At 40.4% G+C, this 27,751-nt stretch overlaps 1 protein-coding gene and 4 non-coding genes across 8 annotated transcripts; 2 read left to right on the plus strand and 3 right to left on the minus strand.

The window, feature by feature from the left end:
* Positions 1-822: 822 nt before the first annotated feature.
* On the minus strand, positions 823-904 carry TRNAS-CGA (transfer RNA serine (anticodon CGA)). Its single transcript has one exon. It is a non-coding gene; the product is annotated as a tRNA-Ser (tRNA).
* A 7,650-nt stretch (positions 905-8,554) lies between these two features.
* On the plus strand, positions 8,555-8,628 carry TRNAI-AAU (transfer RNA isoleucine (anticodon AAU)). Its single transcript has one exon. It is a non-coding gene; the product is annotated as a tRNA-Ile (tRNA).
* A 167-nt stretch (positions 8,629-8,795) lies between these two features.
* LOC137773131 (histone H2A type 1-H-like) lies at positions 8,796-27,745 on the minus strand. Of its 4 annotated transcripts, XR_011075652.1 has the most exons (3): positions 27,337-27,745; positions 25,016-25,194; positions 22,414-22,432 (listed from the first exon to the last, which is right to left on the minus strand). XR_011075652.1 is itself a non-coding variant. In XM_068557576.1 (2 exons), the coding sequence occupies exon 1, from the start codon at positions 27,732-27,734 to the stop codon at positions 27,345-27,347; it is 390 nt and encodes a 129-aa protein (XP_068413677.1). In that variant the 5' UTR covers positions 27,735-27,745; the 3' UTR covers positions 8,796-9,120; positions 27,337-27,344. The 4 variants fall into 4 exon arrangements, 3 of the variants coding, with proteins under 3 accessions (XP_068413677.1, XP_068413678.1, XP_068413676.1); XM_068557576.1 differs by lacking the exons at positions 22,414-22,432; positions 25,016-25,194 and adding an exon at positions 8,796-9,120; XM_068557577.1 differs by lacking the exons at positions 22,414-22,432; positions 25,016-25,194 and adding an exon at positions 18,326-18,778.
* Positions 11,562-11,635, minus strand: TRNAT-AGU (transfer RNA threonine (anticodon AGU)). The gene has a single exon. It is a non-coding gene; the product is annotated as a tRNA-Thr (tRNA).
* On the plus strand, positions 15,889-15,961 carry TRNAV-UAC (transfer RNA valine (anticodon UAC)). Its single transcript has one exon. It is a non-coding gene; the product is annotated as a tRNA-Val (tRNA).
* Positions 27,746-27,751: the final 6 nt, after the last annotated feature.

The following is a 27,751-nucleotide window of genomic DNA, read 5'->3' on the forward strand; positions in this document are numbered from 1 at the left end:
AATTATAAAATTAGAGAATACCGGTATCATTACATAAATTGGCTAGTTATATTTAAGGGCTCAATGTAGGCGAAATAGATATGTGGAAATACAAAAGTGTTTATAAGTGAGGGCAGTTCTTTGAGCGAGAAGTACAATAGTTTGGGTCCGAGTGCAGTCACGGTGCCCACAGCCTTTATCCATACTCTTCCCTCGTTAGATTTATTGTGTTGGCCCAAGTTGTGTATCTTCTCTTTGCCTCGGTTTCCTCATTTCTATAGAACAATGTTTTAAAGAGCGCGCGCGCGCACACACACACACACATACACACACACACACACACACACACACAGATATTTATGATCCTAGACCTTCATGGTTCTCACTAGCCTGTTTTATTTGTTTGTTTTTTTAAATACCAGAGAACTCTTTAAGGAAGCTACCTGCATCTCCATTAACAGAGCGGGGAATTTTATTACAGATTTTTAAAAACAGAATTTCTTGTTTCTCTTTGCCATTGGGACCTGCTGCTACTTTTAGATTTAACAGAATGGATACAAAACAAGCAGCTGTTTTGAGCGTTCACTAAGTCTCTAGCTTCCCGGGTACTGAGGGGTAGCTGCAGATAGTTGGGCTGAAGGAAGCCCCGCCCCCGCGCTCAAGGGATTCACAGGTGCCCGCCCAGTTTGGAGGAGGATGGAAGAGCCAAAATACTGAGAGTGTACTCGGGACGGGACGGAAAGCTGCCTCCTTACTCCTCAGTTTGTTTATGGAATAAGACGAAGAGTCGAGAACCACACTGAGAAAGTCATCTCGTAACTTGAATAGAAAAGCACTGAGAAACGCTGTGAGCAGGACTTGAACCTGCGCGGGAAAGCCCCATTGGATTTCGAGTCCAACGCCTTAACCACTCGGCCATCACAGCTTGACTCCCACTTTCTATTTAGGTGTTAAAAAAACACCATCTAGGTCCCTGATTTATAATCCTGCTTATCAATTCTAGCTATCCTTGCTTATTTGGCGTGTTTACTTTAAGCAGTACGTAAAAGGAGATCACTCCTCAAGTCCCCTCATCAGATCTCTCCACTCAGCCTCATCCAACTTGTCCCCATCCTGCCAGGCTCCAGGCTGCGAAGTCTCACCTCCTTGAGAGAAGGCAATATTCCAGCATCACAAGAATCCTTGATTTTCTAAAATTTTCTACGGTCTCCATGGATTGCCTGGTTTAGCTTCATACTGGGCATGGAATGAAGTAAGAGTTGTATTAAGTGTGTCTACGATCCTGCTCATTTGTGTTCTCCACAAATACACTATGCCTTGCTGCTAGGAGGACAATGTGGCAGGATCTACCAATATTTCAAACGCATATACTCTTTGAAACAGCATTTCCACAAATGTAAAACACAGACTTGAACACATAAGAAATTATATTGTGTTCTAACTTATTCTCTGCAGCATTAACTGTAATAGTAAGATTGAGAAAAACCTAGTTAGTCAGAACTATTAATTAGATAAATTATGGCATAACTACACAGTGGAATGCTATGCATATTTAAAACAAAATGATAAAGATCACTGTGTACATACATATACTATAAAATAGAAGCAAGGTTCAGAGCAATCTCTATAGAATGATACTATTGGAGATATATTTGTGTTAGATTATATATGCACTTTACAAAAACAAAACAAAACAAAAACCAAAAAAAACCCCCAAACTCTAAGGATAATCAGTAAACTCACAACAAAGTTCCCAGTTGAGGGGCTGGAGACTAAGGAGGTGGAATTCTTTGGAAGCAGGAGGAAGAAATTTACTGCATGTCACATTAGACTTTAGATGCTATCTATTTAAAAAATCAAATAAAAGCTCAAGAAAACACTATAAATGAGGAAGTGGAGGAGAAAATTTTTCTTACCAGAGTTCTCCTCTGGAATGGTGACTAGCCCTTCCTTTCTGGAACTCAGCAATAGCCAGCACTCTGAAGGAGGCCTCACTTCGAGCTTCAGAAGGAGCTAATCACACAAATAAGATTTGAAGCCACTCAGGAAGCCTGAGGCAAAAAGGCAAGAAGGTTCTGGAATGCTGTCCAAGCCTAGCCCTGGACACACAGGGCACGGGAGACCTGGGAGTCTCTAGGAGAATCACCTGATCCAAGATCAAACGATTCTGGAATGTTCTTCAGACACTGAATTGGATCTTCCATTTGTGAGCAACCAGGACCAGCTCAGTAGCTCAGACCCACCATCTTCACACCCTGACTTCAAGGCCCTTGATTTGCTCTAGGATGTTCTGAAGGAAGTGGAAGAATTAGCAGAATTTAAATAGCTTAAACTTTCTCCTTTGGGTCTAGAAATACAACTTTAAAAGTTGTTTTTGTGTGTGTCTTGTTTTGTTGATTTGTTTTTGCAGAGAAAAGAGCATAGCTCTCTTTTTATTTTCTGTTTTGGCCAGAGTGTAGTTCTCTTTACAGCGGACAGTGCCCAGGAGTTGTTTTCACAGGAAATCCTTTCCCGGGGCAAAGAGCACTGAGTGAAGTGACTCTGTATAAATCTCCAGTGTCCTGTCCCCAGTTTTGTCATTTAACCAGTGCACAGTTCTGGCGGTTTCATAGCTCTTCCAACAGAACACTTTGGAGAATTAAATAATCTTGGGGTGAAGACTGTGAAATCCACTCACAAATTAAAAAGCTCTTTTGAAATGTTTGTGTTTTTTTCTCAGCTAGATCTTGATTTTCTTCCTAGTACTTCTACTCTACTAAGGAATTCACCCCCAAGTGGAGGTGGGGACAGAAAAAGGAGGTTGTTTAAAATAACGTCATCCAAAAGCAGTCACTGTTCATCCCGTCCTCCCTGTGTCCACCTTGGGAGTTTAACTTTTGCCAGGGATTCTTTTCAGTTCTAAGTGGTACCACATTCTTCTACACATCAACATTCCCCCAGGAGATGTTCTTTCTCTTTCCTCCTGGATTGACGTCTGCCGACTGGTATTTTCTTTAAAGCGTCTTTGATTTTAAAATTTGTCCAAGCGTCTTTCTCAGTCAACTTCCTTTCTCAATTTCAGGAAGAAATGGGAGGTAAAAAAGATATCTTAGAAAATGCCTCCTTTGATGGCTACGAAGACTCTTTCAGACTCAACTGACAGTCAGGACTGTATGGTGGGGCAGCGCTTCTGGATGTGAAGGATCAGTTCAGGATAATTTCCTTTCAAAATGTTTTAATAATTGGTTTCAACATCACTCATTGGCCACTGGCCTCCCTGCACAAAAAGTCAATATCAACTTATACTTGACTAAACGTAGTTGAAGTCAGAAAAGGAAATGGATGTTTTGGTGATTGCTATAGACTGAACGTGCCTCTCTCCCCCAAATTACATTGAAACCTAATCCCCAATGAGATGGTATTTGGAGGCGGGGGCTTTAGGTCATGAGGATGGAGCCCTCATGAGTGGGATTAGGTCCTCATAAAAGAGATGTCAGAGAGCTCTTTCACCCTTTCCTTCATCTGAGGACACAGTGAGAAGACTGCTGTCTATGAGACAGGGAGCCAGGAGGCAAACTTTCACCAGACTGAGAATCGACACTAGCCTCCGGAACTGTGAGAAATAAATGTTTGTCCTTTAAGCCACCTGGTCTATGGTATTTTTGTTACAGCAGCCCATATGGACTAAAACTGGGATAGAGATGCAAATGAGGCGCACAAGACTGAGCCAATTCTGGAAAGGTAGACCCACTCACTTGTGATCAGTTTGCACAATATACATTTGCCTACAGTGTTCATATTTAAAACAACAAAAATCAGCTTTCAACTTTAGAACAAATGGTAAGGTGGTGAAGGTCTCTGTAGACTAATTTATAACATATGATTGAAGAGCTGATATACCCCTGAGGTAGGGTAGGTAAGGTGTACTGTTGGCTCAGCCCGCTGAAGGCTCACTGCTTCTGATGGTCTTTCTGACTGGGTATAGAGAAAATAACACTAACCATATCAGTAGCTGCATACCAGGTGCCAGGGCATGTGTTAATTTTCTCCATTAATAAAAGAACATCTGGAATAGCAGATGCAATGGAAATAATCACTTGACTAGATCTACAATAACTGTCATTTTCCACAACCCATTTACCTTCTACAGTTGAGTAAGTGAGTTGAATAGAAATTTGGTGAATCTCTGTCCCTGTATCTTTCAAGTTTTTGATGTTGGCACTAATCTCTGCAATCGGTCCAGGAATACCAGTATTGCGTTTTGTTTAATTATTTTCACAGAGGAATTTCTGGTGGCCTCTAATTGGCCTTTTATGCCATAATAGCCTTCACTCCATTAGTCATGGAAATGATATAGAGATTCTGTCTGGAACTGGGAAAGTAACCACAGGGTGGGCTCAGGGATCCACTGTGCCCACAGTGAAATGGACAGGGGGCAAAACTTCATTGGTTGTCTGACCTTCATGAGTACCTACTGCCTGGGGACAGCAATGATGTTTTTTTATCTCTAGCAAGTAATGCCGGTTCCGAGCCATTGTCTAGGAATTCCTGAAAAGTCTGATTTTTTCCTTTTCCCTAATGCACAATCACTTTGGTACATGAGCGCAGGTCCCTTTAGGAAAGGCTAGGAGGAAGAATAACAGTATAAGTTTTTGGCAATGTGCCGGTAGTATTTCTCAAGGGGAAACAGATTTCTCTTCATTCAAAATTGGCTTGAGTCTGGGAGACTTTTCTGCTACAGATCAGGTCCAAGATCAAGCTGCCCTCAGGGTCGGTTCCTGGTGAAGCCTCTTTTCGTAGAAATCCAAATTCCGAAGAGAGCAACCACTTCCGCGGCGCCGGCTCATCTCCTCTGATATTTTCCCAGGGACCCTCACAGGCCTCGTCGGAACCCAGCAGAGGAGAGAAGGGAGAAAGGGGAAAACTGCCCCGTGTGAACAGCGAAACCATGCATCGGCGCGGGACTCTCAGGATAATTTCTTCTTTCAAACAAAGAGTAAGTGCGAAGATTTGTGGGGTTTGTTATTTTTTAATATAAGCAAGTTTTCGAAATCAAGCAGAAGTACATAACATTTCAGGAAAAAAAACACTTTTTTTTGCTTGGTTTCAAACCGGGGATTTTTCGTGTGTGAGGCGAATGGGATAACCACTACACTAAGGAAACATCTGCTTGCGGCTGCGCCAGCCCTTATACATAACTGAGTAGACTTTGTCTGTAGCGCCCAGGTTTGTTTACTTCATGCCTGTTGAGAAAATGTTCATTGTTGCAGCGCATTTCTCTCCCCTTTCCTCCATTTATGAAAACAAAAACAAAAACAAAAACCTTTCATAATCCCAATTCTTGAAAAAATTCCAGGCTTGGAAAGCTAAGGCAGCTTCCTGGAGAATTTTTTTTTTGGTGAATTAAGGATGTAAGTTTGTTGTTGTTGTTGTTTGTTTTTGTTTATTTGTTTTACTTTTTTGTTTGCTTGTTTTTTAAAGCTCTGATGCTTGCATTCAGACTCCACTGCTCTCCATAATATACTGGTGTTACGGAATGAGAATGCTGCAGCCTACAGTTTCCAAGACAGAATTTAAGGTACTCTTTTGAGGCCCCACTGGGAGTGATTTTTCACGCAGTCTTTTATATGAACGAATCCTTCCACCTCAGCATTTCTATACAAAATACCCCACTGTCATCTCCTGACCTCAGGATCCTCATTTCCTAGCTGACAACAGGTTCACAATTTTCTCCATCATTTAACTTCTAAAAATATCTGCTTTATCAAGCTGTCTTCAACATTGCTGGTGATATTATTCTCCAAAATTACAAAAAGCAAGAGATAGGATTCCAAACAGGATATTCTGTTTAAGCAGATGTGCCGAGATATGGAAGATACGTGCCCATATATGGAAGTTTTCCATGGCGCATAGTATAAGTGCTTTCACTGGATAATGTTGCTAATCTGTCCTGATCATTTGTGTAGAAAATACACCAGTATCAGATGCAAAAGACTGAAGAAGATATTTCTTCAAGTAAAATGAAGATACCGCTTCTGTGGAGAAGGCCATCTCCACTGTTAGACAACTAATCAGAAGTCATGGTGGTATTGGATTTTAAGCTCTGGGAGGGTGAGGAAGGGATCATGTGTGGCTTTGGTACCATTATACTGGTAGTTCTCAATAAACATTTGTCAAATCAGGGGACAATATTCGAGGTAACTTTCTGAAATGTATCCAAATTCTATGTGACATTATTTTTCCCTGCAAGTGCCCAGCAGTATCACCTGGAAGTCTAAGTAAAATCTGGCAACATACCTGCAGGTGGTTGCTCATTTCACTTCTTGAAGTTTTCATGGTGTCGTATGGATATTATATCTCACTTCTTCTCACTTCAATATAAGAACAAAACTGGCTATTTTAAAATATCAATTGAATAAATGACATGTGACATAAGGATTACCTGAAACAATATGCAAAGCACCTGGCAACATGGTTAATTTCCTTATTGAGAGAGATTAGTCTGTTGCTGTATATTTTAAAGGAAATAGTTTCAAGGAATGACAAAAGTACTTTTGGCACAGAAATTTGGAAATATTTTAAAAATACAAAGCACTGAGTTCCATTTTGGTTAAGTTGTAGGAAGTTGCAAGTGTGTGTCCCTATCAACCTACTAACTAAAGCAAAGCCATAAGCTTAAGGGGAGTAGATTTTCTGAACCCATCAGGAGCTGAGGATACAAAAGAATCAACATGAACTAAATTCTAGAAAGAGGCCTTCATAGGAGGAAAGAAGCCTCTGGCTGTCCTTATTCCTAGCAGATGGGCAGCGGCACAGAGGAGGAAAAACCTGTGAAGACCAGATTAGGAGAAACCAGAAGAAACTTAGACATTTTTAAGGTTTGCTTGTGGGCTTGCTTGACCCAAACAGAATTTCAAGTAGCCAAAACCAGTTCTGGTTGTCTCTGATGAGGACAGTAGGTCAAAAGGGGGTGAGGAAAAAGGCCAGAAAGTGGAAATACCCACTGAGGCACTCTCAAGTTCAAAACATTCTGAAGTTGGGGAGCACTGCAGGAACACGAAGAGCAAACAGTACAAGGCACTTTGTGTTTTAGCTGCCAACAGCCAGGACTGGAGAGCTGAGAGAAATCTCTCCAAGGCTTACTGAATGGAGAGAGATCTCACAGCCAAAGAAACCTGGGGGAGGACAGGAGAGCAAAGAGAATGTCCAGTCACCCAAACAGCTGACATTCTGGCTGTTAAGCAGAGAGAGGTTTCTCAAGGTTTGGAAATCCGGGAGAGTGGCAGTAAAGCACAAAGGGAGGAGAAAAGACTACAGATCAAGTACTGTAGTAAAAAAATTTTTTTTAATAAAAATAAATAAATACATACAATTAGATTTTAAAAATTGGTTTTTCCACTCACTTTCCACCGAATTTTTACTAAAGGACAAAGAAAATGAAGACAGCTACTAGTTCATATGGTGGATGCTGATACAAAGTTAAAGAAATGTACTAAAGATAAGAAATACCATCTTGCAGCTTTTTAAACAATTAAAAACAAAATTTATAAATTGCATAATGTAAAACAAGTAAATGAATAGTTAACTTGCCTTATTAAAAGAAATAGCTCTCTTTAGAATAGTCTTTCAAATCTTACTCGATATACTATATATATAAAACGAGTCAATTAACTTCAGATGCAAAAAAAATAGAAAAAAAAAAAAAAAAAGAGAGAGAGAGAGGGTTGTAGAGTCCAACAGAGAAAAGAAAGCAAGCAGAAATTTGCTGCTCTACTGGTCCCTGCCATCGTTGACACCTGCTTGCAGGTAGATCAGGCCAGGCTCAAAAGGGCAAAGGTTTCCCAACTCCTTCCTCTGAGTTGCCTGACCTTGGCTTCAGTTCCCCTACTCCTCTCAGATTCCGGTGTTTCTCCCTGGTCCGGAACAAGGCCCTAACTCCGGACTCGCTGTGGTCTCGACTTCCCTCGTCATAGATCTGGAGATTTTGGGGGGGAAGGGGAGGGGTCAGAGGTTCAGGAGGGGGGCGGTCTTCACAGTCCTTTTGCCTCAGACCTCAGCCTTGCACTCGGGCGCCACCAAGTGGCCTATGGCTGGCATTGCAGCGTCAGGTCCCTGTCTTATTCCGCTCGGACGAACGGCTACAGATTTAGCTTAAAGGCGACTGCGGAACCACCCTGAAGCCAAGCGGCTAAAGGCCTCTGGGAAGAGATGACCCGCCCGGTATGACCTCCAAGAGCAGAGAGTCCTCACTCCGTGCCCGGAAGCTGAGTCCACCAAGCTCTGCTCTGTGCTCAGTTCCGTGATCCGCCCGCCACCATCTCAGGCTTGCAGGCGCTTCGCGTTTCCCGAGGCCTTCTGGGAATAGTTGCAAGGAGGTAGTTGCTCCCGGACATTGATCCGAGTCTTCCTCGGTCGGTTTGAGAAAGACTGAGTTTTCCTAGGGAGAAGCACGGTTCATCCGTGCAGGCAACTGGGATTTGTCTTTTCCTTTTTGATAGAAAAAAGACCATATTTAAAAACATTTTACAAAGAAGACCGCCGACTTTAATTAGGTATGACTTTAAAACATGTAAGTGTAAAACCTTTTGGGCGAGGTGGCCGGTTAGCTCAGTTGGTTAGAGCGTGGTGCTAATAACGCCAAGGTCGCGGGTTCGATCCCCGTACGGGCCAGTACTCTCCACTTCCCTTTTCTCGTCCTACCTATAGGCCACATCACCGGTGGAAATTGCACCCGTACATCCAATTACAGACAGTCCTAATATCACTACCGCTGAACGATTTGATTGTGGTTTTTTTTGGTTTTTAAAGAAATAAAGTACCAGAGTCAGGATGGAGAGCTTTTAAAGAAAATTGAATGAGGTAAGGTGGATGTATTTAGTAGAAGACGAAACTGGGAGAATTAGAGAAATGTCTTGCATCATTCTGTAAAAAACTTCAGGCAATAATGTTTTGATATAGTTTATACTTCTGAAATGTAAAAACATCATTCCTCTTCATGGTAAGTTGCTCAGTTGGTTAGGGTATTTATTGTTTTTATAATGTCAAGGTCGCTGATTCGATTCCTCTTGAAGAATATGCCTCGTGGTATTTCGGTTTTCTTTTTCTCAATGTGGGAATATCTCAGGCTTGTGGCGTAGCCTCAGACCAGCAACCGCGAATGCTCTGCGATAAAATGGAGCAATGGTCAGCCTTTGGGTTATATTTGACCGTTACCTCGGTGCTGCCAGTTACGAAGCCATTTACAACTCGTCTAAATTGTTTTCGAACGTTTATCATAAAAGCGTTGGATTTAAGATTTGAATCCAAAATGAAAACGGGGTGCGCAGTGGGGGATAGGAGGGCAAGAGCCCCTGGGGCCGCTCTCAGTCTAAGTGCCTCACTCTCCCTGTCTGTCCTTTTCTTGAAGTCTGGCGCCTGTGTCTCCGTGTGCCCAGCACGAGCCTCCTGTTTCTCTCCTCGACCCTTGCACTGTCCCTCAGACTCCCAGCATATTTTTACTCTTTCTCTTGTTTAAAAGTATGGGGTTACTTTGAAAATGACATACACGATATTGATTAAATAATGACATAAGTAATGTCTCAAGCACAGTGCCAGGGACATAGTGGGTGCTCAATAAATCCAAGAAGGCAAGGCCTTCCTCTGCTTTGGTCAGTGCTGCATCCTTCGTGTCAAGTACTGTGACTGACTCAAAGCCAGCGCCTGAAAAAATGTTTTTAATTAATAAAGGGCATCCACTACTCCATTGCATATTAAATAATATACTTACAGATTTTAAGTATGAGAAGGCCTCGACAGGTCATTGCTAACTTTGAAGATGAAGGCGGCCACCAGCCATGGAATGTGGACATTCACTAGAAACCGAGAATGACCGCTAGCTGACAGCCTTCAAGGAATGGGAAATTCCTAGAGATTTATCAGTACCCACTATTCATAACATATTTCCGTTTGTCAGAGTCCTGGTGTTGTTTTGCCTGATATTAGACAACATCAGTAGAATACAATGAGTCATAATTTCAGTTATCTTTCTAAATGTTAACTTGGTACACTTTGAATCTAACATCTAGGCAACTGGCTTTCAATTGAGGATTTACATTACTTACCTGTGAAACCTTATTAATATATAAATGTGTAGGACCTACTCCAGACTTATTGAATCTCTCTGCTTGATATTGTTGATATATTGTTTATATATTCTTATTACATGGTTTGGATATTCATGGCATATTGTGTCTCAGAATTATTATATGTTATGTATCAAGAATTTTTTTCTCTGTAAAGATTATGTTCATTCACATTTATAAATTAGATGCACTGTTTTCTGTCTTCTTTGAAAATATGGTTGATTGTTATGTCTAAAGAGATTTTTGTCTAAAATTTATTTTGGAATGGCTCTGTTATTCCTTGCTGTTCTTGTTCCAAAATTCCTTGTTAGTGGCATTAGTCTTGTTATAAACTCTCATTAGATCTTTCACTTCAGAAAGGCTAGTTAGTAAAATTTGTTATTTAGATTCCAGGCTGATAGGGTCTAAAGTTGTCTCTGGGGATTAATCTTTGCCCTTCTTGGTGGTGGGGGGGGGACTTTTTAAATGTATTATGTCCTTTGTATGTCCTGCTTTATAGGCAAATAGGGAAAGTGCAGTGAGCTTTTCTTGTATCTGCTTCTTCTCATTTGTCTTCAGCTCACAATAGTCCTTATGCCAAAGTGGTATATTTTGGGGTGGCATAATCTGCTACCCTTCATGACTACCTTTTTTGCTCACATTCCTTGGGAAGTAGATGGGGAAGAACTCTATGGATAAACTGAGGAAAATGAAACCAGGTTTCCAGTGAAGTATAAACAGGATTTCAGGCATAGTGCAGGACTATTTCTACTAAAGTGAAAAGACAGTGACTCTGGTGGAACTCCAGTCATAATCTTTGAAATTTCTCTAGATAAAAGGGGAAAGCCCAATGTATAGACCAGTGCTACACAGTGTACATTTTAGCTATAAACTACAATGTCACTTAAGATTCAAGAAAGTGATAATCTACTTGTGATTTATTTCCTCAAAATGTCATTGAGCTCCAATTTTCCCCCTGTGCACTCAGTAGGTTCTCCTGATGCACAAACAAATACAGTTCTTAGGGCTGTACAAAACCAAAATGATGAGGGTCTACATTTGACATTGCTCTCTTGTTCTCAAAAATAAAAATGAGTCTGATTCCAAACCAAATGTCGTGGCTTATTAATTCTTTGCCTGACACTGATAACCAAACTCCATCATTTAGCTGACTATGTTGGATGTCACAGGTTAAGAGAGCTGAGACTGAACTTCCAAGACAGAATTTGAAATCTTACTCTCTATCAGGTACTGAAAGATAATTTGTGCTCAATTCATATACCAATCATTAGCAAATCCATCACTTTCTATCAATTATGGGAAACTTATTCACTTTTCCCTTCATCACAACTCTTCATATTGTGATGCTATTATCTGGAAAAAGACTCTCCACAATTGGAATAACAATTCAATACAGACTTTACCAGCAATATAAATTCCTCAATGCATCTCCAGCATGTTTAGTGGCAACTACACTGTTGAAATACAAAAACCGAAAGGGAAAGGCCCCGCTGGGATTCGAACCCAGGATCTCCTGTTTACTAGACAGGCGCTTTGACCAGCTAAGCCACAGGGCCCCCTCTCAAACTACAATTCAGTTATATCATATTTGTAATATTTTCTGTGAAGTGTAGCATTTTGCCAGAAACGTACTTGCTTTTGTGACAGAGAGAACGCACCTGTATTTCTGAACTCTATTTCTACACTAAAGCGAAACTTCAACATTAAAAAATAAAAATGCGTTCTTCAGCGCGAGGTTTTAAAAATTATTTTAAATTGGAGTGAAATTCCTATTTCATGGTGACTATCGCCCTCTAGAGGAAATATTGGATATTGCAACACATTTAAAAATTTTCTCCGTTAATTCATTTTGTCCACAAATGTGGTCACTACTGTATTTCAGGTAATTTTCTAGGTATTGGAGATAGAGCAGCGAACCAACCAAACAAAAACTTCTTCATCTATAGGATTTGTATTCTAGAAGCAGGGAAATAAAGCAAGTTTTAAAAATTTCTCCCTCCAACCCCCTCCCCCCGCCCCAAACGAGAGATGTAAGCACTAATTCGCTACCGCAAGGTTACAGAGCCCACGGTGCTACTTTCTGAGCTAATTCACTGCACATGAGCAAGACTATCATGCTTCCTTCTATTTTATCTAACCTGGCACAAGAAAGCAAGCAAAGATAAGGACACGCTGATGCACAGGAGATTCTGCTCATTGCACCGTTGAGTTAAAACTGACTTGATTCCTGTCTTCATAGGTTGTAAAAATGAGTGGAGGATGCAGAGAATTAAAGAGAAAATTAGGGTACAATGTGGTAAATAACTCCCGCAGGACGCCGTGGGAGCCTCTAACTTGGGCAAGATGCAGGGCGTGTCTTAGCAGAGTCACATGACCTCTCTTCTCAGTTTCCAGGTCAGGTTGATGATTGCAGAAGGGGTTGTGGCAGGTTGGCCGAATACAGCTTAGCGTGGGGGAAGAATAGATGAGACCATCATTCTGAAATGTTTAAATAACCGCCTTGTGCCTTGTGCTTTATGGGAAAGGACGAGGGCTTATGTATTCACTGAACATCCATAAAATGCAAGACCCTGGAGAAAAGAGAAATCACTTAGGAGATCCTGTGACAGATCTACACACCCGATTTCCTCTAGGCACCCCTCAGCTCTTCCCTGCCTGTCTAGCCTGTACCTAATCTACTTGCCCTTTCTTACAACAAGATTTATTCATTCCCTTTGTCCCTATGTCCTGCTGCCATTCCTCTCCTTACATAAACAACTTTTCTAATTTGTTTATTGTGTATCACTTTGATCATATATTTTTTTTGCAAAATTGACATTTTTGTTTTGTGCACATATATTATAAATTTATATAAATGATATATTATATATTCTTATGCCTTTAAAAGAACATTATGACTTTAAGATCCATCAAAGTTGCTCTGTGTGCACTTAAATCATTGCTTCTAATTGCTATGTAAGATCCCATAATGGGCACTGTATTTCCTTTCTTCTGTCCCAGTGATGGGCTCACAGGTTGCCTCCATTGTCCCCCCACTCCATATAACACCACTTCCTCATCCATCCGCCTTTATGTACTTGTGCGAGTGTGTATATATATGTGTGTATATATATACGCACACTGATTAGTGTATATATATATATGTATACTAATTAATCCCAGTTTATTTTTGTAAGTCTACACTCCCACCAGCACTGCATATCCCTTTATCCCTGCCCAGGCTTAACATTATTCAGCTTTCTACTTTGTAATCTAATATGTGTAGAGTGATAAATCTCATCATTGTTTTCTTTAAAATTTTATTTATGTTTTCTAAAGATTTTGAGCATCTGTCTATATGTTTCTTAGTCATTCGAATTGCATCTTATGTACACCGATACTTTTCTTATCATTTGTCCATATTCATATAGAGGTTGGTGTATTTTTCATGTCGATATACCTGGGGTACATTGTATATTGTAGTTATTAGTCTATTGTGAATTTTAGACCTTGCAGTATTGTCTACCGTTATGTTACCTGTCTGTTGACTTTGACAGAACTTCATGGCAGAGCCTTGATTTTATTAAGGATTTATCTTTTTTTCCCCTACTGGTTTGTACTTTTGAGGTTATGCTTAAAGGGTCTTTCTCTGCTACTAGGTTAAAAAATATTCTCTCTTTTAAAAAGTATAGATTTTCTTTTTTATATTTGAGACATGATCTGTCTAGATATCTAGAGAAGTGTACTGGGTTTTTAAATGATAGTCTATTGGGGTTGTGTCTTCTAGTGTCCTAAGTTTTGGTTTAGTAAGGGTCTCCAGGATGTGTTGGTGGTCATGTAGCATCCTACACTTCCTTTACTTAGCCTTCTCACATTTTCATGACATTATGTATTTAGTAAAATTGTGTGCTTTTCCTGTTAAAATATATGTCTGCAAGGTCAGGGAGAGTCTAACAACCCAGCACAAGTCATAGCACATAAATAGTAAATTTTATGAAAATAATTGTTTGAATTATGTTTTATGAATTTCCCATCAAAGAACCTTCCAAAGATTTGTTTTTTGTTTATAGTCTTGTAAGCCTGGGCCAATGTTTCATGGACCTATGAGGCCAATCCTAGACTCTCCAGATTGTAAACAAATACTTTTTGGTTTCTTATAAGAAAAGATATGAGAACAAGAATCCTATGTTGCTGTGATTGGTGAGTGGGAAGGTTTTGAACTTAAAGTTTATAAATTGCATACCTGCTTGGGTTCAATCCTTGCTTCTGGCACATGAGCTTATTTTCTAATTTGTCCTTTTCGATAAGAACTGGAAACCTCTCACGTTTGTTCCAGAAAACTTATGAGTTTCTGTTTTGTGCTCAGGCTATTTGGTTATTTTTCGCTCTCCTATAATCCTACACCTTACCTCCAGAGCATAGAAAAAAAAATCCAAGTAGGCAGTGTTTAATAGGTACATGGTTGAATCTTTCCACTGTGGTCCTTGCCCACCATCAGTTTGGTATAACCACCCCAAGCCCATCAGTTTTTAAGTCTACTGTAAATTGATTCTAAAGAGAAATGAAAACTGAGAAGACTTTGAACAGCTAGGATTATGTGACCTGCAAACAACCTCCTCAGTCTGGTGGCCCTCACCAGTGACTCGATTTCCAAAAGACTCCCGACTCTTCAAGAAGGCTCTGGAAATCAGGGCCCAGAGTTTGAAGGAGATGTGTTGGACCAATATTATATCACAAGGAAGGAGGGAGGGAAGAGAGAGAGATTGTGAACGGGAAGTAAAATTTCCCCTCTATTCTTAGGGTTTCTGGCTGGGCCTGAGAAGTAAACTAGCATAAAACAGATAAATAGGAGAAAAACATACAAATTTTATTAAGTAAGTTTTACATGTACGTGGGAGCCCTCACAAGAAAAATGAAGACTCAAAGAAGCAATCAGAGCCCAACGCTTATGCACTAGGTTGGACAAACGTTGTGAAAACGTGCCAAGACGAAAGGGTTTGGACTAGGGCAATTATGTGGAAAAGTGACTAGGAAGATAAGGGTTAGTTTAAGGAGGTTTTTTGGTACAGATTTCTCTCGGCTTGGACTCCCCAGTCTCTGGTGATAAGAATGCTTCCTTCCTTCTGGTACAGAGAGGGCATATGGGTATTTTATCTCCTGCTTTTGGAAAGAAAAAGGAAGGTAAGAGTGCCCTTCTTGCATCTGCTGTTTTTCAAGTGTCTTTAGCTTAAAACAATCAACATATCAGAGAGGCATATTTTGGGGTGGCATGCTCTGAACCCCTACAATTGAAAACATTTTTTTTGCCTCCCATCTTAATGCACAAATATCCCAAGTTTAACTCAGTGAGCAGTCCCCAATTGGCCAGCTCTAACCCAGCTGCAAAAAAAGGGAGGTCATGTGAGTGCTGTTAACTTCGTTTATAATTCCCTTGAAATAAAGATACGTTTATTCAGCCCCGGTTATTTGCTAGGAAATACAGCAAAAGATGCGTACACACAGGGGTTTTAATTGCTGCACTTCTCTATCTGCAGCACTTTGACAAGTGCTTGGCACGTAAGCTCAAAATAAATACTCTCTGAGTGACTGGATAAATATAGATTAGTTTAGAAGTGTTCAAAGGGGCACAAATCAAGAATTATGTGTTCACAGATGATGCAATTTGAAGACATATTTCAAGCTTGTGCGTGAGTGAGATGCACTAGAAATGTAATTAAGCTCCAAAATTTCCTGTGTTCAAAGTTATCTATCTTTGAATCGAATAGCTATATTTTCTAATGTATTTTTCTAGAAACTTTTGTATCTGGGGACAGAAAACCCATGTACTTCTGGTTCCATAGTGTAGTGGTTAGCACGTCTGCTTTACACGCAGAAGGTCCTGGGTTCGATCCCCAGTGGAACCAACTTATGAACTGATTTTTTCCTTTTCCTTCTCTCACTCCAAGGCTAACAGAGTGGGTTTTCGCTTTCGTTTTTGTTTTTGTAGATTAGGCTTCCGAGAGCTATTTATGAAACAGAATTGCAGATTCTCTCCCGACTTTTCTTTGGGAGCTCCACTTTCATACACTGCTTAGTTCTCTGAGGCAGTGTGGAGCATCGGGTTGTTACCGAAAAATAGTCTTGTTATTTCTGTTATCTCCAGTCATCATAAAAGTCAAGCAGAAATAGATTTCAATGAGGCCTGAGCGCTGGGGACAATAAACGTCTCACCTCAAGAGTGAGAGAGCCTAATCAGCAAGAATTTCTAAAATTGTAAAACTGGGCGGAGGGGCGAGGATCCTATTTTAGGTCAAAAGGGTGTAGCCTGGGCCTCAGATTGGGAACAGTGTCAAAGAAATGTGTGGCCGGGTCTCAACAGAGGCTGAACCCTACAGCATTTCCCAATTCTTCAGAGGACTCAGGTTCTCTCTCCTAGAAAGTCAAGCTCTCCTAGCTCCTGCCTGGAAGTCTCAGGAAGAAGGCTCCAGGTTTATTCTCCTAAAAGGATAAAACAGTGATCTCTGTCCTGAGAGGCATTTGATGTGTTTGATGGCTGAGGTTCCAGACAAAAGACAGGAGACATCTATGAAAACCTTGACCTTACCCAGTGATCTTCCCAACCCTCTTCGTCCCCACTTCCACTCAAAATAAGCAAGCACTGTCCAAAGGGTCAGAGCTTGCAATAGACTTTCACATATCCTGCTCTAAACCATGAATAGAAAGTCAGAATCATGATATTTCTGATGAATGTATTAAAGAAATGTAACAAAAACAGAAACAAAAAGCAACTTATGGACAAAGGCTACATAGGTAGAACAATGCTGAGAATAAACCAATATTAATATACTCAGAGAGATGGGAGACAACATTGAATACTGAAATAAAGATAAGTGTATTTGCACAAGGAAAGAGGCTTTTGTAAAATAAAAATATATTATCAGAAATGAAAATTTTAATAAATAGATCATAAAGTGTGATAATATCCTGGAATATCAAGCAAAAAAGTTAGTGATACAGAGAAAAAAAATAAGTTTATTAGAGGAAAAGTCTAGGATGTGCAATATCTAAGTAGTATTACTTCCTGATATAAAGAATAGGGAAAATGCAAGGATGATAAACCTCAAAAAATTAGGTACATATCACAACACTAAAAAAAAAATCTAGATAGGCAGGGATCACTGAGTAGTCCGTAAAAAGGATTTTTGAAAAGTCACAGAAGGGATAAGTTAACAGAGTAGCTGACTTTTCAAAATTGGCACCAGAAGCTAGATGACAATAAAGCAATGGATTCAAATCTGAAAGAAAATGAAATCCACCCTAGAATCCTATATGAAACCCAAGTATCCATCAAGTATGAGTGTAAAAGAGAGACATTTTCAAATATACACTGCCTTGTATAATTTAGCTTCAGTACTTCCTTTCTTGGGATCCATGGGAGGATACGTTCTACCACAATGAAAGTGTGGGTTAAGAAGTAGGAAGACTTGGCATACAGAAAGTATGAGATGCAAGTGCAACATAGGAGATAAGTGAAGGGATAGTCCAGGATGACGGGAATATCATACATATGGAGTGTTAAGGGGAGCAAGACCAGACTGTAAGAGTTCAGAAATGTCTGGGGAAGAATTCTTCAAGGAGATGAAGTTGAGAGAAACCTGGATGTGGATAAACACCCTGAAAAGAGATTTAAATAACTGGTGGTTGGATTTGGGGGTGAAATAATAAGACCTACTGAAAATTGTGCAAATAAAAATATGATTAATTATTCCATGTGGGAGGAGTAATAATAGTTCGTTAGGCTGGTTTAAAATTAGAAAATATGTATAAGGAGTGAAAAGGAATAAATAAGTAATCATTAGTTGCAGATGATATGATATCTACAGAGAAAACTGGAGAATCAATAAATGTTTAAAATCAATAAATGAGTTTAGCACATTTGCTAGATAACTGTTCATAATTTTAATTCAGAAATACATAGAAAATAAGGTTTAAAAAATTATACTTAAGAATAAATCTGACAAATTATGTACAGTACTTTCACAGGGAAAGTTATAAAATATTATGGAAAGATATAAAAAACTACCTAAATAAATGCAGTGATACAACATATTAATGAAAGCAAAAGTTCTATAAAATAAAAATACAAAATTTCTTTAAAATTATATAAAATTATATATATACAATGAGATTTCAATCAAAATTCCAACAGATTCTAATACTTGGAAGAACTAGAGAGCTTTAGCAAACTGAATTATTTTAAAAAAGAAAAGAATGTTAGTGGTGTTTTCTTTTCTAACGTCAGATGTATTTTAAAGGATAGTAATTAATATGTGTGGTATTTTTGCAGAGATAGATAAACCAATGGAACAGAATAGATAGCACAATATAGTCCAAGGCAAATAATGAAACACCAAATACCTATATAGGACAGTGGAGGTAGAAGGGAGGGAATTGGAAAGAGTGGGTGGAATATTCATGACTTATCTGAGAACACGGGTGTGGTTTAGGCCCAGAACTGACACAATCCTCCTTTTCAGTCCTTGTATGAGCTTTTCCCATTGTTGTCATGGTAACTCTCAACTGTCAAGGTGCTGGTGGGAGTGTCATTTAGCATGCTAATGTATTCTAATAAACATATAATGAGGCTCAAGGTCTACTGGAAGTCAAATCTTCTGCCATCTTGCGTGTAGTTGGTTCTAAACAGTTCTTGTATTTTTTCTCTTTGCAGCTTCCTCCTGAAACTTAGATAAGAGTAGTTGGTTTCTATTCGAGGGAGGGGGTAGGGGTATGATTCTGGTGAAACAGCCTTGGTAACACTATGGCAAACATTTTGGCAGGCATGGGGCCGAAAAATAGCCTAGCTGAAATCTTGAAGTGAACCTTAATTCTGAGGACAGACAAAACTCTTCCTGCCATGGCTGGAATTAACTTATCACCATCAAAATAGCTGAGGACTGTAGTCGATTTAAGTAGATGCTGAGTTCAGCATCAGTGTTTACAACATTACTACTACAAAGGCACAGATAGCAATCCTATTTATTTACTTATTTATTTAACAATAACAACAATGGCTTATTTTATCATGTTTTTGGTTTGTACCTCACTGAGTTAGTGCCCCATGCATATCATGTCCTTAAATCTTTAGAACAATTGTCGAAAGTGGTAACTCTCATTAACTTCCATTGAGAGATGAGGATGATGAGCCACAGAGAAATTAAAAAGCAGACCATGAGTGCCATAGATAGAGGAGGGCAGTTTTCCCTCTGCAAATGTGATTGGCAGGTTGTGAATGATGCTCCCAACCAATATTCAAGCAATCATAAAAGGACATCTGGAAAATGCAAATTTTTAACCTTATAATTCCCCTGCTCAGTTTATATCAGATTTGCTAGCGATGTCATACAAAGCTACACAATATAATTGTGAACCAGAGAAACTGACAAGTCTAGTAGAAATGTATTGGCACTAAGTATCATGTGGTGCATGCCAAGCAAATTCTCTACTTTTTGAGCAAATCACCAAGTGTAGGTCTTCTTTAACCCATTACTAGCCTGGCACTACAAGTTCATTCTGTGCCAGATTTAGGACCCTAACCCTCTTACCAAGAAGTAGCCTCTGGGCCATAGTACATGGATTTCCTCTACTCAGGCCAGTAAGTGCTGGAGAAAGTATGTTCTAGAGAATTGAAAGATCAAGATGTTTGTCTCTGTTCTAAATCTGAGTTTCCTCACTCACTGGTGGGAAAAAAAAAATGATAGGAGCCAGTCTGGGTTAATACATACTTGATCCCTGAACTCACCCTTATAAAATTGAGTAGAAATAACACACACAAAAGAGAAAATTGAAGTAGATGTGATCCAAATGAACATGGATGGTCATTGTGAATATTGTTAGACTACTGGGAAGCAGCCTCAAACCTGGGCTGCTGAAGGGATGACACTGAAAATATAAGGCATTTCAGCTTAATTACAATATCTCTGAAGCTTTGTTGGTTCGAGTTTCAGAATCCGTGTCAGGTGGACGCTTGGGGAAGAAGTGGGGGCTATTTTAGCCCTATGAAGGGAAGGCTTTAGGAAATCGAAGACGATATCTTCATGCTGAAACTTCTAATAAGCTGCTGAAAATATGAGCTAGAAGACAGAAGACAGTATTTTTTTGAGCACTGAAAATTTACAAGGCCCAGGGGAGATGAGGTACCATATATGTATTCTCAGAGTGCTGTGCTATGAGAAGTGAACTCACCGCTCCTCTGGGGATCTGCTTCTTTTTAGTCACCTCACTGTGGTCCCCAGGTAGCATCCACTGCTTCTGCTTTCCAGCCACCTCCCCACCTCAGATCAATGCTCTTCCACTCCCACCTGACCCAGTCCACTTGCCTCTTTCTAACTCACTCAAGAAACTGAAGAGGCTAGAGATAGTGGCTATTCTTCTGAGTCATGATCCCCACCCCCCAAAAGTTCCTCTAATTTTTCCCAGATTATCAAAGTTTACAGTTTCTCAGCACTGACCTAGCCACGATACTTATACACCCTACTATATATAAAATAGATAACTAATAAGGACCTACTGTATATATAGCACAGGGAACTCTATTCAATACTCTGTAATGACCTATATGGGAAAAGAATCTTAAAAAAGAGTGGATATATGTATATGTATAACTGATTCACTTTGCTGTACAGCAGAAACTAACACAACATTGTAAATCAACTATGCTCCAAGAAAAATTAAAAAAACAATAAAATGCATCTAAAAGAAGAAAAAAAGAAATGTGTGATTCATAATCAGTCCTTTGTGTGCTAGAAAAGGTTGCCACAATAAACCGGATCTGCATTTGAACAGTCATTTCATCGTGTTTAGAAGAAAAAGTTTTCTATTTTTATTGTTATTACCTCAACTTCTTCATTGAGACTTCCAGGCAATGCCAATAGGAGTGTTGGACATGGGTATGGTTGGGAAGAGAAGAATTGGAGAAAAACAAACAAACATAAAACCCCCCCAAAACCATGGATACTTTCTGTTTGGCTGGCCAGTGGGGGCAGGATGCAAAGGTTTTAGAGAGGCTGTCTCCATGGCAGTGTTGAAAAAAATCGGTGATGTGCATATGAGGAATAAAGCTACTGCCGTGACTCGGTTTCTAACCGAGGTTACTGCGGCCACAACGCAGAGTACTAACCACTATACGATCACAGCATGCCTTCAGGAAGCATCTATTTTAGAGCTGTACCTCTGCTCTTTTCTCAGGAACGTCTATTCCTGTCATCTAAAGAAACATGCACTTTGTTTTCCATCTTTAGTTAGAAATGCCTTCTCAGTTTATTGCCTTATTCTGCTCCTCCACTTGCTAATACAGTATGTTGCTCCTGGCAAACAAACCAAAAGGAACAAAAATTAAGTTTCACTACATGGAATTTTCCAAATATGATGGCTCCTCTCTGGGGTTGCTAACACTTGCGGACTGACTACTCTCACTTCCACTTCAGCCCATGCAGGTCTCTTGCTTAGTTTTAAAAAGCGTGGTCCTCAGACCTCCAGCGATAGAATGGAGAGGGTGTTGCTTCGAATTGAACCTTACTGGGTCCCATTTTTGGCCAAACTGGTCAGAATCTCCAGGTGCTTGGCGTAGAATCTGGCATCATATCAGGTGCCAAAAGTGAGTTCAAAGGAAGGGATATGGCTCCATCCTGACCCACACATCTGTGAATCTGGCACGCCCCTGGACTCAGCCTGCCCAACTGAGAAAATGTTCAGTGCCTCGGGGTGCTTACACCTCATTGAAACTTGTTGCTCCCAGTTTTGCCAGTTGCCCAAGGGGGACAGGGGACAGTGCTTCTTGTATGGCCTGGAAGCTCTATGGGCCGCCCGCACCCCGTCACAGACACCTCTGCCTGTGCACAGTAGAGTCAGGGTCCTGGACATGCTCTTTCCTTGGTACAGAATGATTTCCTTTCTTCTCTTTACCTGGTTAAATTCCATTCATGCTTCAGCTCTCCACGGAATTCACTGGGGAAGCTTTTCCTGAACTCCCCTCTCCACACAACACGTTCCTCTCGGTCTAAGTCAAATTTATTTTCTCTGTTCCATGATTCTTTTTTTATTTTTCCATCAGTGTCCCCATATCAGTTTCTTATGATGTATTAGTTGCTGGAGTTATTTTAAATTAATGTCAGTCTCCTCCCTCCCTCCCTCCCCTCCCCAGCTGTGCTCCAAGAGGAGATAACTGTCGTGTTCAATATAGTCTATAGCCAGGGTTCCACATTTAGTAAGTTCTTTATGAATATTGCTCGGGCGCACAATGAATGAATGAATGCACAGAGATTCCAATCCAATCCTTTATGGAGGCAACTCCTCCCAACAGCATGTGGCCAGGCACATGGCTTTATTGTGTGCAGAGGCTGTGGGTAGGAAAGATCGTTAGAAAATGAAGGCAAAGGAGTTCAGAATTACCTCAGCAGCTGACCATATAAAGCTTCTCAGCAGAGCCAAAATGATGTCTTTAATTTTCTGAGATTTTCTTTATCTCCTTTCTTCTAGATCACACAAAGCCACCCTAATTACTGGCAGGTTTGCTGAAGAATTACCTGCTTCCCAGTATTAACTTGATCAGGGAAGAGAGCTAGGGATTTTCTGTCTCAAGGAAATGAGCTCAGTTAAGCTGAAGGAAAGGAAATCCTGCCTGTACAGGGAATGCAGGCTGCTTTTGTCTCAGCCCTGTTTGAGTTGGACCTCTCCTTCCTTTCTTTCCCTCAGGGACTTCCTCTCACCCTATTTAGAAAGCACCCTATTTATGGACACAAGTGCTTTTCTGCATTTTCTGCTGGGGTGTTTTTGGCAATTGGACTGATTTGCATGTGCTTCTCTATAAGAAGAGAGAAAAGCCAATCCTGTGTGTTAGTCCTTGGTGTGGCACAGGCCTAGAAAATGGCCTTCTTGTGCTTTTTATTTTTGAAAGCCTTTCTGAGGATTTTGCCTGACACTTTTACTACAGTGATTCTGAGTAGGATAAGAGACAGGGTGGCCTAATCCAACCTGCTAGCTCTATGTTTATCAGTGCCATGGACTTTTCTACTTCTGACTTTCCTAAATTTTCTATTAAAAATAAACTTAAAACTCTCTCTCTTACTCAGGGGCATAGCTCCAGCAACCCTTCCCTCTCTTTCCTATATTATTTAAAAAAAAAATCTCTGTAGGGGGAGTTCCTTTCCTATCAGCTTTTATTTCTTTCATCTGAAATGTTCTCTTGCTACCCTTTGAGCTACTAACATTATTGTCCTTCAGTTAACAGTCATATTTCCCCAAAGTGACATGTACCATATCTGGATATGCTACCCTCACCAGCTATCAGATAATTTGTAAGCCTGCTGGTTTTCACTTGGCCCCACTTTGAAGTGCATATCCTGCCACTTGGGCTTTATGATGCATAAGAGTCATTGGTCTGGAGTTATGCATGGCAGACAGAAATGCTCTGAGGAGACTCTTGCAGAACTCATGAAGAGTATCACACCTGGGGATTTAGAATAAGGCCAAGTCTTACGCTGATGGCAACTATTATTTATTTGAAAAGTAGCTTCTAGCATCTACTGAGCCATTTTAATTACTGAATGCCTGACAGTGGGACATAAAGCAAATATGTGCCCCAAAATATTCACCAGGAACTGGGTGTCCTATGATCTACCAAATTATAAAGATGGATATCACAGTAGCATTTCATTTTAAAATGAAATTCTATAGACAAGACCAGATCTGTGATGGTCTGAGCAAGATGTGTGATGCCCAGACTCCTGTACTATCTGTTTCTATTGCTTTGCTACCTCTCCTTCAACTCTTTTTTATAACCTCTTGGTAAACTCCCTATGACCAGTTAAAAAAGGATTAACAATCATGGCCTTGTTTTAGAGTGGCTTTGCAGAGCATTTTAGCACTAGTAGAACTGGATAGCTGTGCGCTACAAGTTATGCCTCCACTTAGAGATGGGAGGTCTTGAGAGAGAGTAGTGAAAAGAAATCCCCCCTGTCAGCAGAATATTGGGTGGTACATCTGGTTGTCCACTTCTTATGGTAGGGAATCTGGCCTGATGCAGGAAAAGCGAGTCTATATGTATCTTTACTAATTTATAGACAGTGACTAGTGAGTTATCCAGCTAATCAAGGACATGGAAAACATGACTAGAAAATTATTATCATGAAGGTCTTGTGGAGTGTAATGTACAAGGACACAGTCAGTATATGAGTTACCCCAAAATGACCACCAGAGGGCTTCCACCATGAAGGAGGCTCTTAAGAATGGGGTAGAAATGATGATCTATCCTGTGGATATTAGTCAACCTCTTTCCCCAACCAATCAGTGATTGCAAAATTGCCCATGTACAAGTTTTTCAACATCTCTCTTTAACATTCCTACTCATACCTTAGACCAAAGTGTATAAGACCAGGTAGTTAAGAGAAGGCAGTTATGTGTGGGTTCTGTGTTGAGGTAGCTAATATCTTGATTTATAGCTTTATCTCTTACAAATTGAGAATCTGATTGAATAAATTACATTGTGCTTTCTTGTCTTACTCAGTTTGGGCTGCTATGACAAATATTATAGGATGGGTGGCTTAAACAACAAACATTTATTTCTCATAGTTCTGGAATCTGGGAAGTCCAAGAGCAAGGTGCCAACAGATTCCATGTCTGGTGAAGACCTGCTTCCTGGTTTGTAGGTGCTGCCATCTCTCTGTGTGCTCATGTGATTTCTTCTTTGTGGGCTCCAGGAGTGCGTGGGGAGCTCTGGTCTCTTCTTCTTACAAGAGTGCTAATCCCACCATGAGGATTCTACCTTCATGACCTCATCTAAACCCATTTACCTCCCAAGCCCCCATCTCCAAATACCATCACATTGGGGGGTTAGGATTTCAATATATGAAAGGGGGGCAGGGGGCTCAAACATTCAGTCCCATAGCATTTCTTTTCTAAATTGTAACTGGAACGATACCCACCTAAAGTGCATTCATGTTACATATGTAGCCCATAAATGGTCTGTACTGAATATCTCTTCCATGTTTTCTTTAAAGCCTCATTCTCTTCTCTTTTGGGGCCTCAACTATTCACTTTGAAGCCTTCACATTATGGTACAAAACTGGAACCCAGGACTGGATAAGTGAAGTGATTGCTGGATCTGGAGGAGGGAGAAAAGGCCAGTGGAAGATTCTCTCTTATTCCTTATTGTTTTATATCACCTTCCATTTGCAATGACTGTGGCGTCTAAAACTCTTACAGGAGTATATGAAATTAGTAAAGATTTTTAGAAAGTAAGTTTTCTCATTTCTCTAAAAAGAAAACACATCCCTTTTAAATTCCCCAATGAAGGTAAAGAAACCATGTATGCTAAAGTCAGTTTTACAAATACCATCGTAGACATTACTCAACACTGATACTTATATTCATGTTAATGTATGTCATAGACGTGGAAATGCAGTATCTAGATCCCCCACCAAGGAGAGAATTGCTGCCCAACTGTAGAATGCACTTAGTAGATAGGCAGCAGCTCTTATCTCCAGGGTTCGCCAGAGTTGCAGATCTCCACCCAACTCAAGGCACGCCCTTCCTCAGGGCAGTCCACATCAGTGGCAGAAGTAAAGCCTGATCCAGGGACATTTTCACCGAATGTGGGGCAACTCTGACAGGCAATACAGGCTCCATTGCTCCCCACATGTTTGTCTGGCCTGTATCACAGTTTGACATTCTCTGTCCAATCCTAGTTCCTTCCTCCCTTCACAGATGTTGGTCCCTAATAAACATCTTGCACCCCAAACTCCATCTCAGCATCTGCTTCCAGAGAACTCAAGCTACATCACTATATCACCATAATTTTTTTCCTGGGTGTCTTGCATTTTATTATCACTTCATTCGACAGGGCTTCTGCAAGCAAAGACTAGGAGTAGCAAATAAATCCTGTATTGAATTATAAACTATGTTCTCAATCTTTCAGTTTTTGAACCACATAATAAAGTCGATATTATTTTTTAATTAATTTTTATTGGAGTGTAGTTGTTTTACAATGTTGTGTTAGTTTCTACTGTACAGCAAAGTGAACCATCTATACGTATATGTATATCCCCTCTTTTTTGCATTTCCTTCCCATTTTGGTCACCAGAGAGCATTGAGTAGAGTTCCCTGAGCTATATTGTAGGTTCTCATTAGTTATCTATTTTATACATAGTATCAATAGTGTATATATGTCAATCCCAATCTCCCAATTCATCCCCCCCCCACCCAGTCAATACTATTTTTATGGTCTTTTTTAAAAGGTGGGTTGGATTCCACAGCTTTTTCTATCTAGCTAATCTGTATTATCAAATTATCTCAGAGATCAGGGTTGCTATTGCTTTTGATTACTTATACACATTAATTTACACACCCGAAGTCCTATATTATGGTGTCCTCCCCCCCCCCCCGCCCCCTTTAAGTTCATCGCCTAATGGGCCTTCTGGCTGTTCCCAAGAAAAACACATTTTCTGTCCTAAGGCTTTTGCATTTTCAGTTCCCTCTACTTGAAATACTCTTCCTCTAGTATCTGCCTGTCTCGTTCTTTTTTTTTAATTTATGTATGTCTCTGAGCAAGTAACACTTTTAAGAGGTAATCTCCATTTACCCCCTATCTAAAATGAGTCCCCATAATGCTCTATGGCTTATCTCCTCACTGTTTTTCACAGGATGTGTGTCATCTTACATATTATATATTCACATGTTTATTTATGGCTCCCTCACCTAGAGTAAATTTCAGGGAGGTAGATTTTCTAGGTTTGAATTGACTGTTGTATCCTGAGTTACAAGAGTGCGTTAAATGAACATGAGTCCCAAAGAAATAGGACCAAGGGTTTACTAATATGGGATTAAATAAGTTCTGCATATTTTTAATCGACAAACTCTAGTTCCCATTAGAATTAAATCTTAAAGAAAATGTAAACGGCTGCTGAGTGGAATTTTAAGCATTTCATCATCTGATGTAACTATCCTTTAGTTAGGTCACTTAACCAGGATGCTCTTTCAAAGGACTTTTCTAAACAGTACATTCAGAATTGCTAAGTTTCCTAAAAGTAATCAGTGCATCCGTATTTTGGCTGCCTAAGGACACTACTTGTAGATGACATTAGCTTTATTAACTGACTTCAGATACTTGCCTATCGGATTCATCTCCCAACTTCTGAACAAGCCTCTCCACATACTATCACTCAAAACACAAAATTGTGTGTACCAGCTTTCTCTTTGACAGTGTAGGTGGCTCTGAAAAGAGCCTTTGTTTTTCAGCTTTTCTCACCTTGTTACTTATTTGGCCTTGTGGTGGCTCTCGGTCTTCTTAGGCAGCAGCACGGCCTGGATGTTGGGCAAGACGCCGCCCTGAGCGATGGTGACTTTGCCCAGCAGCTTGTTGAGCTCCTCGTCGTTGCGGATGGCCAGCTGCAGGTGGCGCGGGATGATACGCGTCTTCTTATTGTCGCGGGCCGCGTTGCCCGCCAGCTCCAGGATCTCGGCCGTCAGGTACTCCAGCACCGCCGCCAGGTACACCGGCGCGCCGGCCCCAACCCGCTCGGCGTAGTTGCCCTTGCGGAGCAAGCGGTGCACCCGGCCCACGGGGAACTGAAGCCCGGCCCGCGAAGACCGAGTCTTAGCCTTAGCGCGAGCCTTACCGCTTTGTTTGCCTCGCCCGGACATCATCAGCTGAGCCCCGTCTC

This window comes from Eschrichtius robustus, chromosome 12 (assembly GCF_028021215.1).
Source record: "Eschrichtius robustus isolate mEscRob2 chromosome 12, mEscRob2.pri, whole genome shotgun sequence".
NCBI classification, from domain to species: Eukaryota; Metazoa; Chordata; class Mammalia; order Artiodactyla; family Eschrichtiidae; genus Eschrichtius; species Eschrichtius robustus.